Raw genomic sequence first — 14,206 nt, 5'->3', positions numbered from 1 at the left:
TCCCAAAAGGAAAGAAGCCAGCCACAGGCTCTTACCTCAACCTCTGTCTGAAATGGAGATCCTACCTCCTGGAATCTCAGAAGGAGACTGCCTCTGAGAGCTGTCTCCTCCCGTTTTATATTCCTCTCTAGGACTGGGAATAAAGGTGCATGTTCTTGTGGCTACTGTGACAAAAGGTGTGTGTTACCCTGTCTGTAAGACTGACCAGTGGAAATGTTTCACTCTCAGCTCTTCAGTCAGTCTTTATTTATTAAAATATAATTAAAATGTCACTCCAACAGGGACTGAGCAGTTCACCATAGTCCCAGCCTCCCTCTCACAACGAGGCCCCTCATCAAAGTGCATGAATTGTGTGCTCTGCTTGTGGGAGATAAGAGGGCAGAAACCCTCGGGTCCCTGGATTTCTCACTCTGATTATGGACATGGTTACTGCTTCATCTCCCTCTTGAGCCTGGCCTCTGCCCTTTCTCCGCTGTGATCCACTCCCTATGAAGGTGTGTGGAACCCTCAGCTCAAGGCCATTGTTTAAGAGACATGGGGACAGGTCTGATGTGAGCATGGAGGACCAGTCCATTGACAAATGTGGGTGCCTGCTCTGAGGAGACCCCTGCTTATGATGATGACACACAGATGGAGCTCTGCTTTCTAAAGCCTGGGCCTGGGAGTCAGGAAAGCTGTGCAAATCCTGCTTTGTACCAGCTGCCTTCACCAAGGCTCCTTGTCAGCTCTGAAACCCTAGCTAGTTACTGAGATTGCTGCTGCCATGGAGTAAGATCATAACCAGTGGGAAATGGAGTATTTTGATGTTTGGTCTCAAGGTTCCAGATTGCTTTTCCCCTCCCATGCAACCCAGAGAGGAGGACAATTCAACTTACAACAGAAGCAGTACGATGGATCTTTGGGTCCCCCACACAGATCTGAATGGTTTTCTTGTAAAGACTTGGAAAGCGGGACTCACACTCCTCATCCTTCTGGACTGTCAGCTCTACCTCTTGCAATGTATCTGAGAGTTTACCCTCCGGAGCCAACATTCCCCAACCAGCCACATAACACACATCCCTTGGATTCACAAGGATCTTGTGTCTGGGCAGGTTGAGGGATCTCACAGCTTTAGTCCTCTTGGCCTTCCTCTCCAGCTGTTAGTGAAGAAGCAAGAGAGAGCATCTCAACCACAAGCCTGCTGACCTGGGACCCTTTGAGAATCCCAATGGCAGGTAGGGAAGGAACAGAATGAGAGCGGGGGGAGGGGGGCAATCCCTTCAGCAAGCAGAGCTCAGAGAGCTGTGGGGGCAGTTCTCACTTTTAAGAGCATGATGTCACTGGACTTATCCTTAGGATTGTAGTCTGGGTGTGGGATGTGTTCTGCCACAGGAATGATCTGCTGGGTCTCCTCTGGGAAGCTGATGTTGTGGGCTCCTAGAGTGACTCTCATTGAGCTGCAGAGAGCAGAGTGCAGATGGGAGATGTGGAGTGAGAGAGGACACAGTGCAGGAGCTGTAAGAGGCTGGGTGGGCAGATGGGGCTCTTGCTGAGGGGACTGAGAAGACAGGAGGGTCTCAGAGTGTGACCATCTTCTCTTTGCTCCTCAAGGACACTAGACTCCTGAGGGTTTGCTTTTGCTCCTAGGTAATACACAAAGTTTGCATTGACTCTGAATGCACACTTTCAACCTCAGCTACTGCTTTAGTCTGACCAGTGTAGTTGCTTTCAACCCAAGTATGCTTCTAGCTCTGACCTCTCACCCTTTGACCTCAGTTTCCCTGTTGATAGACTTCCATTGTCACAGCCCTGCCCTCTAGTGAGCTCTCACAGGAGCAGCAACAAGTAGAGGATGGAAACTCCTGTTGGGGTTTCAGAAAACACAGGCCAGCAGCTTCTCCTCACCTTCCCATGCAGTGAGCAGCTGTCAGCACAAAGTTGTCTTTTACCAGGAAGCCTCCACAGCGACGACTTCTGCCATCATCTTTCACAAATGAAATAAATGCCATGTAGGGGTGGGAGTAGCGCTTGACCTCATGGCCCCCGATGATCTCCTCTGAAAGAAGACTACAATATGAGGTGTCTGGGAGCAGCAGATAAGATAGGAGGGAAGATATAGGGAGGGGTGATGGGGTGAGATCTACAGTTCCCTAAGACTGTTGTGGACAGAATTTCTTGCACATAGATTGACCTTTGCTGAGGCTGAAGCCTCAGTGCCCTGTTCTGAGAAGGGATGGGTGGGACTTGTCCTCCAGCCCCTGCTTTACCCATACATGGAGGGACAAACTTCTTTCTTCATGATGTAGAGACCAAAGGAATGCTGGGAGGTTCACTGTTAGTCTTTCTCTTTTAGTGAGTCTCTGGAGACATCTCATATCTTGATTTCTGCCAATTCGTCATCTGTTACCCTAAGCTCTTTAGAGAGGGATTTTCTAAAGTTCTCCTGTTCTGGTGCCCATCATATCCTAGGTTCCCAGGAAATGCTTAGCCTGCGTGGAAGAATGACTTCTACTTAGCTAGAGGACTGGTGGTTCAGAGCTCATGGGGTCCAGAGCCTAGGGGACAGTGGAGGAGTGTGCTGGCATAAAGGGAATAGTTGTTGACCTGAAGAAAGAAGTGGAGAAGCCAACCAAAACTGGACTTCAAAGCTAGTGGAGTGTGAAATGCTGGCATCTTTCATCATAGGCCTCTTTTTTCAACAACCCGAGGGTGGAGGTTACTAAATAATGCTAATATCCTTGAGTTGGTGGCATACTCCATGGCAGGGTGGTCATTAAAGCTGTCCTTGGTCTGGGCTGAGCTAAGTTTAATGATGTACCTTTTAGTTTTATTTCGTTTTCTGCTACTTTTCTTTTATGAGATGATGCACTCCCCAGGTGACACAAAGAGCAGGGAGAAGCTAGTGCCCACCATGTCCACTGAGGACACCAAACTTCTTCAGACCTTGTTGAGGATCTAGCCAGTGATAGGCTTCCAGGTCTGGGTTGGTCTGGGACCTGAGATTGAGGAATTTCCTGGTTTAGTGCAGGAAGTTCCTGACTAGAGCTGGGCAGAGACTCCACGGAGGTATTATGGGATGGCACCTCTGGAACCGGAGGTTCACTCACCTGCACCAGCTCCAAGCGGCAGAAGAAAGGTCAGAAGAATCAGGACTGCTGCCATCTTCTTAGGAGGCTGCTCAGGCTGGAGGAGGTCAGAGTGGACACGGCCCTTGATGGATGAAAGAGGTGAGCGCTCAGTGACCTCACAGGCCTTTTAAACCTGTGCACCTCTACTCTGATTGGCTTTATTAGCTAAGGCAGTTTCCTGGTTTGGGTAAAAATGACACGGTCACCACATTGACATCCTCTGAGCTAATCCTGGATAAAGACCAGGAAAACAGGGGTTAAGGTTGTGGTTGAAGAGGGCCTGAGACCCATAGGAAGTCTACTCTGTCTGAGACAAAAGTGTGGCTTTTCTTACCTTTTACATTTTTTTTCCATTCTGGTAGATCTTTTTTTAATTTCTTTGGTTTTTTTCTTTCTCCCTTTTCTTTTAAAAAAAAATCCTGACACCCAATTTACCACAAAACTGCTATAGCATTATTTATACACAGAAAAAGTTATATAGTACTTATTAAAGCTGATAGTGCACCATATTTGGCGAGGCAGAGTTTCAGTACATCTTCTCATTAAGCTCTGAGACTTCTGATCATACTGAGGAACATCTGTTGGAACAGTCTGATGAATTGATCTCCACTCACTCTGACTCTCCTAAACTGCTAGGGTGTCAGCAGTTCCAGGAGTGAGACAGACAGGATCCAGCTCTTGAAGAGGCTGATAACAACTGGAGTGAGCTGAGGATCTGAGCCCTGGGCATGTGATGAGGAGAGCTGTGTGAGATCAGCTCTGGGAGTTAAGACAGGCTGGCCTTTCCCTAAGAACAGAGGTGTGGGTGTGTATGTGTCTGTGTGTGTGTGTGTTGTGTTCATATACACATGTGCGTGTGTGAATGAATGCGTGTGTGTCTATCTGTCTGCCTCTCTCTCTCTCTCTCTCTCTCTCTCTCTGTGTGTGTGTGTGTGTGTGTGTGTGTGTGTAAGCATGTACATGCAGATAACCACAGAGCAACCAAGGTCCTGCTGAATTCCCACAGCTTAAGGTTTTTCGAATATTTTTAAATTTTCTCCTTTCATATTTGTTCTATAGAAGCTTTCATATTCTCCTTCTTGTTCGGATAGTGCTCTTATCAATTGATCCACATCCTAGGCATCCTAAAATGAAACTTTAAGTGTTTTTGTTATTGAGATGACTTCACTTCTCAGTTCCACTGCTTTGTCCTTGTGTCACCATCCTTGACAGCTGCTATGTTAGGTAGCGTGGTTTGCATGTAAAGCCTTTTCTGTTTCCACCTTTGTGAACACTTGCAAAATCCCAAATGTTGAACAGAACCTTGTATTTCCCTGACAAAAAAGTATCTGTCTGCCACTTTTCAGCTGAGTGATTATCTCTCTTTTTTGAATTGTATTATATTCTATCATGGTATAGAAGCCATGCTGCATTTAAAAAGCATAATAGATAAGGAACTATATTTATTTCTGTTGTGAAATTTGAAAAGAAAATAGCAAAATTTGAGTATTTCTACATATCAGCTGCAGATGCAGCACAGAATGAGAGTTGATTGTAAGAACGGTGGCTGTGTGGTGGTGTGTGGGGCAAGGCAGAAGTGTGTGTCGTAATGAACAAAAAGGAATGCTTACTTGTTTTCCAAATAACATTAAAACCCCATTCTGCCATTTAGATTAAAATTTCATTGATAACCTCTGTTTGCTTTGCGAAGTCACCAGGAGCACGTGAAATTAGGGTGGTGCCAGTTTGATGGTCTTCACTTGGAAGATAAAACGCTGGCAGCATCACACAGATATCCCAAGAGCACACATATGTTCATAGTGCACAGCATTGGAACATGATGTCATCAACAAACTTCATGTTCAAGTACTATAAAATATAGTTATACACACACAAGTACATCCACAGAGAGAGAGAGAGAGAGAGAGAGAGAGAGAGAGAGAGCGAGAGAGAAAGAGAGAGAGAGAGAAAGAGAGAGAGAGAGAAAGAGAAAGAGAGAGAAGATTGGTAGTGGTGTGAGTCAATTCCTGAGAGAAGATTGGTAGTGGTGTGAGTCAATTCCTGCCCCAGCAATGGACTTGCTCCATCAAAGCCATATTTTTTAACATCCCCAAACAACATCATCAACCAGGAACCAGGTGCTCAAATACATGAGCCGAGATGGAACATAGTCACTAAAAATCACCACGGAAAGGTGGCATGGGACACAAATACAGAACAGAAACTCTATATTCCCTAAGTCCACGGAGAATGGTGCTGGCAAATGTCTGACAGTACAGAACAATGGAGGAATACCAGTGGGATTCCCCAGCACGAACAAGAAGACCTTGTGTTCTTGTGTCTGATCTGTGTCCTTTGGGGTTTGGTAGAAAGCAATGACCTGGGGAAGCAGAAAGTTGAATCTTGTTTAATTGAAGTACTTCCTTCCCCAGATACAGAACATCAGTACAGATGTTAGGGAGCCCAGTAAGCTCTATGCAAACAGTGAGGGCTGGGAAATACTTCCATAGATTGGAGGAATCTCAAGCAGTCTGTGGGTAAGGCATTTACTGCCTCTGATTCTACTCCAATATGTGCTCACGGGAGCAAAGCAAGGTGGCTTTGAACACCTTCATCATGCAGCTGTGGGAGGAACCCAACAGTTTCTCTCCAGGGGGAGTCTGAGCATGGGCTCATCTTTTGTATGAGATGCCACCAAGTACTGATTGGAGATTAGATGTCATTGAGGTCTCTTACTCAAGAAATCCTAGGCTCAGATCAGACTCCCTTCTTCAATACCCATGGTGTTTTCCATCTCCTTTCTTCCATATGACACAGAGGAGGAAAAGAGTTTGCCCTGAGACCCAAGACAAGAGAAACCCACGCTCAGCTTTGAGCCAGTCACAAGGGCAGGCACTGCACAGTGGGACTAGTTAAAAGGAGCTGCTCAGTGGCTTCCCCTGAGCTTTGGACAAGGTGTGTGTATGAAGTTAGGGTGAGCAAAGAGCAAAAGTGTGACATTGGCTGGCTAAGCACAGAAATAATACCTGTGAAATGAAACCAGTCTTTAGATTCTGCAGAGAGACCTTTATTGAGATGCTGACTTCTGTCCGAGGACAGTCCTGGACTCAGCTGTAGGAAAGATGGTGCAGCTGTAGGGAAGATGGTGAGTCAGGGAGAGATCTGGTTTGCTCTGTAGTTAGTTGTGTTTCATCATTTTCTTTATCCAGGATAGGAAACTTGACACTCTGGTGAAGACACATGGAGCTGAACCATTTTCATCCCCAAAGGAGATGATACCTACAGCTGCTTTTTTACACAGGAGAGGCCCTCCAGAATCCCCCTGTGAAAGGAGAAGGGTCACAGGGTGTAAGTCGAGACCATTTGTTTCTAGGCCGCCCAGACCCACATAATAACACAGAAACTATATTAATTACAACACTCTTTGGCCGATAATTTAGGCGTATTTCTAGCTACACTTATATCTTAAAGTAACCCGTTTCTATTGATCTTCGTATGACCATGAGGTTTTGGTCTATTGGTGCCTGCCATCTTTCTCCTGTGGCAGCTACATGGTATCTCCCTGTCTCTGCCTACTTTCGCTCTATATCTCTGTTCAGATTTGGCTTTACTCTACAAAGTCAACAGCCAAACCTGCTTCTCGATGCATGATTATTAAGAACACAGACTCAGAAATTTGGGTTCAACCTGATGATCCCAAAAGGAAAGAAGCCAGCCACAGGCTCTTACCTCAACCTCTGTCTGAAATGGAGATCCTACCTCCTGGAATCTCAGAAGGAGACTGCCTCTGAGAGCTGTCTCCTCCCTTTTTATATTCCTCTCTAGGACTGGGAATAAAGGTGCATGTTCTTGTGGCTACTGTGACAAAAGGTGTGTGTTACCCTGTCTGTAAGACTGACCAGTGGAAATGTTTCACTCTCAGCTCTTCAGTCAGTCTTTATTTATTAAAATATAATTAAAATGTCACTCCAACAGGGACTGAGCAGTTCACCATAGTCCCAGCCTCCCTCTCACAACGAGGCCCCTCATCAAAGTGCATGAATTGTGTGCTCTGCTTGTGGGAGATAAGAGGGCAGAAACCCTCGGGTCCCTGGATTTCTCACTCTGATTATGGACATGGTTACTGCTTCATCTCCCTCCTTAGCCCCACCTCTGCCCTTTCTCTGCTGTGATCCACTCCCTATAAAGGTGTGTGGAACCCTCAGCTCAAGGCTATTGTTTAAGAGACATGGGGACAAGTGAGTGATCCTGATGTAAGCATGCAGGACCAGACCATTGACAAAAGTGGGTGCCTGCTCTGAGGAGACCCCTGCTTAAGATGATGACACGCAGAGGGAGCTAGGCTTTCTAAAACCTGGGCCTGGGCTTCAGGAGGGCTGTGCAAATCATGCTTTGTACCAGCTGTCTTCACGAAGGCTTCTTGTCAGCTCTGAAACCCTAGTTACTTACTGTGACTGCTGCTCCCATGGAGTAAGATCATAACCAGTGGGCATTGGAGTATTTTAGGAATTCCTAGCACTTCAGATGATTTAATCCCTTGTCCCTTATGAAATTCAATACTGACGATAATCTATATAATGTTACCCATTTTTAAATGACTTTGCATTAAATGTCCTTTTAGAGCTTGATTTTTCTTTTTTGAAAATTTCATGTATGTATTCAATGTATTTTGGGCATTTTTGCCTAAGATGATCATCCTCTCTCATCCTCCATTATTCCCACTGAGACATTCTTCTCCGCTCCTAACTTTTCTTGATGGCCTCTCAAGGACACATATTAAACATGAGGCCGGTGTAGTCATTGCACTGTCTTCTCTTAATTTTACAAGTTTCTCTATTTTTATTTTGATTTACATTTTTATTTTATTTCTATTTGTTCATTCATTCATTTTTGAGACAGGGTTTCTCTGTGTAGCCATGGCAGTTATGGAACTTTCTCTGTAGACAAGGCTGCGCTTGATCTCAGAGATCCAGCTGCCTCTGATCCCCAGCGCTGGGATTAAAGGCTTTCTCCACCACTGCCAGGCTGGGTCTGTCTCTTTAAACTGCCATCTCTGGGCATCAGCAGCAGCTGTACTAGTTAGGTTGATCCTCGATGAAGAAAAACACTTTGATAATTTCCACATGCCCATCAAAATATATTTACTTAGCATTTTTCAATGGCAATAAACATGCCATTTCTTCAGAGACATTGGCTCCATCATCACTACTGGTAATCAAAATGGCAGGTTGGGTTTTATTTAGAATCAGCACTGCCATCCATCCCTAAAGAATGAGATTTAAAATGAGTGATTCTGTACTTCCAATTTCTTTGGATAATTTTTTTTCAATTTCCTAAATTCACTTTGTTATATCTGGTGAGACCAAATGATTTAGTAATAAATATTCCTCACTCCTTAGAGCCTGTCAGATCTGAGACACTATTTGCACACCTCTCAGTGAACTCACTGTCGACAAATGGTCATCAGCGTTGGTTTTGTTTTGTTCTTTTAAATACAACCACAGAACCACATATCTAGCTGTTTACCACAGAGCTGAGCTAACTGACTTGCTGGATACTATTTGTCAACCCAACACAAACTAGAAACACCTGGGAAGAGAAGACCTCAGTTAAAGATTGTGTTCATTAGATTGACTATGGGCATGTTTGTGGGGTACTTTCTTAGTTGCTAATGGATGGAGCTGGGACAGCCCACTCTGGGGAGGGCTATTCATGGGCAGGAGGTCCTGGGTTGGATAAGAAAGCAGATGAACACGAGCCTGGAAGAACTCCAGCAGGCAGCTTTCCTCTGAGGTTCCTGCCTTTGCTCCTGCTTGAGCTCCTGCCTGCCCTGACTTCCATCAGCAATGGAGTGCAGGTGGGACAGGTGAGCCGAATCAACCCTTTCCTGGCCAAGCACTTTGGGACAGTGTTTTTATCACAGTAACAGAACATAACTAGAACAGGTGTGACTATCTTTTTCAATCTATGGCGCTTGGTGTAAACATGTATGTCAATGTATGTGTTCCCATGCCTGTATAAGTGCAGAGGAAGATGTCAGGTTCCTCTACTGTTTTCCATCTTAGTCCTTTGAGATGGGGTCTCTCCCTGAACCTGGAACAGACTGTTTTGTTGAGGCTGCTAGCAGCAAGCATCAGCAGTCTTCCTGTGTCTGCTCTGAGGGTGCAGGCGATCAGCCCTACTCAGCATCTTTTATGTGGGTTCAGGGATCTGAAATCAGATTCTCCTGCTTGTTTAGCTAGTGCTCTTACCCACTGAGCCATATCCCCAGCAGCCTGAATTAAAATATAAGTGTTTTTGTTGTTGAGAAGATGTTCTTCTCAGTTCCACTGCTTTGTCCTTGTGTCACCATCCTTGACAGCTGCCATGTTAGGTGGCATGATTTGTATATAATACGTTTTCTGTTATCATCTTTGTGAACACTCACAAATCCCCAACGGTTGAACAGAGCCTTGTATTTACCTGACAAAAAATAAGTGTCTGCCCACTTTCAACTGAGAAATCGTCTCTCTTTTTTTGGGGAGTATTATATTCTATCATGGTATAGAAGTCATGCTGAAATTAAAAATAATAATAGATAAGGAACTATGTTTTTATTATGAATACTGAAAAGAAAATAGAAAGCAAGGCTTGGGTATCTCCACGTCTCAACTGCAGATGCAGCTGAAAGTGACAGCTCAGTGTAAGAATGGTGGCTGGGGGGGTGGAATGTGAGGCAAAGCTGAGGTGTGTGTGTCTTAGTGATCCAAAAAGAATGCTTGCTTGTTTTATAAATACCATTAAACACCCATTATTTTTAATGTAGATTAAAATATCATGAACAAGCTCTATGTTTCATTGAATAAGTCACCAGGAATATATAAAAGTATGATGGTGCCAGTTTGACTGTCTGCAGTTGGAACATAAAACACTGGCAGCATCACACTGAAGTCAGGCGTGTTTAACAATAGCAAGAGCACACATATATTCATTTCACACAACACTGGAACATGTTGTCATCTACAAACTTCATATTAAAAAGTGATACATTAAGTTATACACACACACACAGAAAAGTATAGGAGAGAGAGAGAGAGAGAGAGAGAGAGAGAGAGAGAAAGAGAGAGAGAAAGAAAGAAAGAAAGAAAGAAAGAAAGAAAGAAAGAAAGAAAGAAAGAAAGAAAGAATTGGTAGTGGTGTGAGTCAAAACCTGCCCCAGCAATGGACTTGCTCCACCAATGCCATATTTCCTAACATTCCCAAGTAACATCATCAACTCAGAACTAGGTACTCAAATACATGAGCCTAGGATCATCCTCACTAAATACATCCTCACTAAAAACCACCACAGAAAGGTGGCATGGGACACAAATACAGAACATAAACTCTATATTCTTTAAATCCACAGAAAATGGTGCTTGAAGATGTCTGATGTTGGACAGGACAATGGAGGTATACCAGCATGTATTCCCCTGTGGCAAGAGGGACCACTTGCTTTTCAGGCTACAATGAACCGAAATAATCACATGGAAACTATAAATTATATCACTACTTGGCCCATTAGCTCTAGCTCCTTATTGGCTTGTTCTTACATATTAATTTAACCCATATGCATTAATCTGTGTATAGCCACATGGCAGTGGCTTACCAGGTAAACTTCCTTCCCTTGTTTGTCTCCAGTGGGGGAGAGAGAGGGGGGCTCCATGACTTCTCCCTGACTCTGTTTTCTTCCTCCCAGCATTCATTTTAGTTTTCCCCACCTAGCTCTATCAGACCAAACCAGTTTTCTTTATTCATTAATGGTAACCACATCATACAGATAGGAATCCCACATCATTTCCCAGCATGAACCAGAAGACCTTGTGTTCTTGTGTCTGCTTTGTGTCCTTCAGGGGTGTCTTACAGTTTTCTCTCTGGCTTGCTGAATTGCAATGGCCTGGAGTAGCAGAAAACTTGGGTCTTGGGGAGTTGAAGCATTACCTCTCCCGGGTGTAGAACATCACTACAAATGTTAGGGGAGCAGAGTGAGCTCTACACAAACGGTCAGGGCTGAGAGATATTTCGACAGATCTGAAGCCGTCTGTATTTAAGGCATTTACAGCCTCTGAATCTACTCCAATATGTGCTCAAGGGAGCAAAGCAAGGTGGCTTTGAACACCTTCACCATGCAGCTGTGGGAGGGGCCCAGAAGTTTCTCTCCAGGGAGAGTCAGAGCATGGGCTCAACTGTTTGTGGGATGACACCAAGTTACTGACTGGAGATTCGATGACCTTAAGGTCAGTTCTTCAGGGAATTCCAGGCTAAATTCAGCCTTACCCCAACATAGTTCATACTGCTTGTCGGGTCAGTTATTACCTATTGTAGAGAAACATTTTATATCCTCTCTAATGGATACACAATAATGGTTTTCAAAGTTATTTTAAGATATAGAACAATCTCCTAAAACTAAATATGATATCTAAACTGAATACATATGTGACCCTATGTTTTCAAACACATTTTTTTTCTTTGAGTTTGCACTCTTCTTTGTATTCCTTGTCTCTAAAAGAGCTGGGTCCTTAGTATGTTTCCAGGGCACAGTTTGCTATCAGAAACTGCGTGCCACCTACATCTCTTCCTATATAAAACCTTGTCTTTGAGAGTTGCTTCATCCACAGCAAGACTATACTTCATCTCCCATAAGAACATGAAGCTCTGTCTATTTGGGACAGGGAGCCATTAAGCTGTAGCTATCAGTCATGCCATCCGGTAAGCGTCTGACAGGACCCTGAGCCAAGGCTGATTGGGGTTTTATGTTTATTTAAGTTAATCTAAGAATGTTTCGTTTGTTTGTTTAAGAGCCTTGGAGTCATAGATCTGCCTGCCTCTGCCTCCTAAGTGCTTGATTAAGGGATGAAAAATTACAACTGGCAGCTTGGAATTTTTTTCTTTTTTTTTAAGCAATGTGAGTCCAATGTAGGAAAACTTTTATATGACAAAAAACCACACATTCTGGCTACAGTCTCATTCCCGAATCCCAGGTAACCTTAAGAATTATGGATGCTGCAATAACCAAGAATGTTGAAATATCACAAGTTTTTCTCCACACCATATATTTTCATTTTTCTTTATTTCCTAGCCTCCTACTCACATTTAATTCTGTTTCTGAATTATGTTTCTGAACGTGTGCATCTCTTAGGATTTAAATCTACATAAGGACTCTAGATCTGCTACCTATAAAATAATTCAACAAGGCCATCTTACTGGTGTTATTCTCTACCTACTGCCAACTGCTGATGGGGCAGATGCTGATTTTCTGAATAATTTCCCATAGAAGCTAACTACCTAAGGCCATTTGCAAACCTCATACACTTCAGTGTTGACTGATGGAAAAGTAGAGACTTTTAGTTCTTTTGCCTTGGGGATGTCGAAGACTGACATCAACCAAATGACCAGCAGGGCACCATAGCCTAGAAGCTGGCAATGATTGAGATGACCAAGCTCGGAGGAGCTCATGCTGCTGAGAGACCCTCTGCTATGGATGCTATGGGGAGGTTGGTGCAGTGGATATGAACTGACTGGGAAGAGCTTCCCTAGATCTAAGCATGGGGGAGGTGGGGTGCAGGGTTTGGAAACAGAAACTGAGAGCTCTGTTGTCCATAGAACCTCTATGATGACAATTGTGGCCTGGATATTTGTGAGCCCCCTCCCTGCTAGGTCATGATTTAGGCTGGCATCACGGTCAGAGGCCCTAATGAACGGAACCTCGTGTGGATTTGGGTGTCCTAGGTAGGGGGATAAGAGGTAGGGACATCAACAAAATTCTTCACAGACCTTGAAAGAACAATAACCTTATATGGAAAAAAAAACCCAGGATAGCCAAAACAATCCTATACAATAAAGGAACTTCTGGAGGCATTACCATCCCTGACTTCAACCTCTATTACAGAGCTACAGTAATGAAAACAGCTTGGTATTGGCACAAAAACAGAGATGTTGACCAATGGAATCGAATAGAAGACCTGGATTATAACCCACAAACCTATGAACACCGGATTTTAGACAAAGGAGCTAAAAGTATACAATGGAAGAAAGAAAGCATCTTCAACAAAAGGTGCTGGCATAACTGGATATCAACCTGTACAAGAATGAAAATAGACCCATATCTATCACCATGCACAAAACTCAAATCCAAATGGATTAAAGACCTCAATATCAATCTGAACACACTGAACCTGATAGCAGAGAAAGTGGGAAGTAGACTGCAACACACAGGCACAGAAGACCACTTCGTACATATAACCCCAGTTGCATAGACAATAAGGACAACATTGAATAAATGGGACCTCCTAAAACTGAGAAGCTTTTGTAAAGCAAAGGACATTGTCATTAAGACAAAAAGGCAACCCACTGACTGGGAGAAGATCTTCATCAACCCCACAACAGACAAGGTCTGATTTACAAAATATATAAAGAACTCAAGAAACTAGACCTTAAAATGCTAATCAACCCAATTAAAAAATGGGGTACTGAACTGAACAGAGAATTCTCAACAGAAGTTCACATGGCCAAAAGACACTTAAGTTAAGGTCATGCTCAACCTCCTTAGTGGTCAGGAAAATGCAAATCAAAACAACTTTGAGATACCATCTTACACCTGTCAGAATGGCTAAAATCAAAAACACCAATGATAGCCTTTGCTGGAGAGGATGTGGAGTAAGGGGTACACTCATCCATTGCTGGTGGGAATGCAAACTTGTGCAACCACATTGGAAATCAGTGTGGAGATTTCTTAGGAAATTCGGGATCAATCTACTCCAGGATCCAGCAATACCACTCTTGGGAACATACTCAAGAGATGCTCTATCATACTGCAAAAGTATTTGTTCAACTATATTCATAGCAGCATTATTTGTAATAGCCAGAACCTGGAAACAACCTAGATGCCCCTCAATGGAAGAATGGATAAAGAAAGTATAAAATATGTACGCATTAGAGTATTACTCAGCAGAAAAAAAAAAAAACAATGACATCTTGAATTTTGCATGCAAATGGATGGAAATAGAAAACACTATCCTGAGTGAGGTAGCCCAGACCCAAAAAGATGAATATGGTATGTACTCACTCATAACTGGATTCTAGCTATAAATAAAAAACATTGA

The 14,206-nt window shown here is 43.6% G+C and overlaps 2 protein-coding genes across 3 annotated transcripts in view; both read right to left on the bottom strand.

Moving 5' to 3' along the window:
• The window catches only part of LOC126492601 (granzyme B(G,H)-like), a 68,226-nt gene extending 65,028 nt beyond the window's left edge, over positions 1 to 3,198 (bottom strand). Inside the window, exons 1-4 of one of the 2 annotated variants that reach the window (XM_050129126.1) lie at positions 3,087 to 3,198; positions 1,885 to 2,035; positions 1,301 to 1,436; positions 876 to 1,136 (exon numbers count right to left, since the gene is read on the bottom strand). In XM_050129126.1, coding sequence (XP_049985083.1) covers positions 876 to 1,136; positions 1,301 to 1,436; positions 1,885 to 2,035; positions 3,087 to 3,141 — 603 coding nt within the window. In that variant the 5' untranslated portion in view covers positions 3,142 to 3,198. The remainder of the gene's footprint in view (positions 1 to 875; positions 1,137 to 1,300; positions 1,437 to 1,884; positions 2,036 to 3,086) is intronic. The other variant, XM_050129125.1, reaches the window with a different exon arrangement.
• Positions 1 to 14,206, bottom strand: part of LOC126492606 (granzyme C-like) — a 62,028-nt gene that overhangs the window by 21,844 nt on the left and 25,978 nt on the right. The gene's annotated exons all lie outside the window — the stretch shown is intronic.

The sequence above is a fragment of the Alexandromys fortis genome, unplaced genomic scaffold (assembly GCF_014885135.2).
Source record: "Alexandromys fortis isolate MF-2015 unplaced genomic scaffold, M_Fortis_MF-2015_v1.1 scaffold_308, whole genome shotgun sequence".
Taxonomy (NCBI): Eukaryota; Metazoa; Chordata; class Mammalia; order Rodentia; family Cricetidae; genus Alexandromys; species Alexandromys fortis.
The sequence above is the reverse complement of the archived record's forward strand: the minus strand, read 5'-3'. Positions and strand labels throughout refer to the sequence as shown.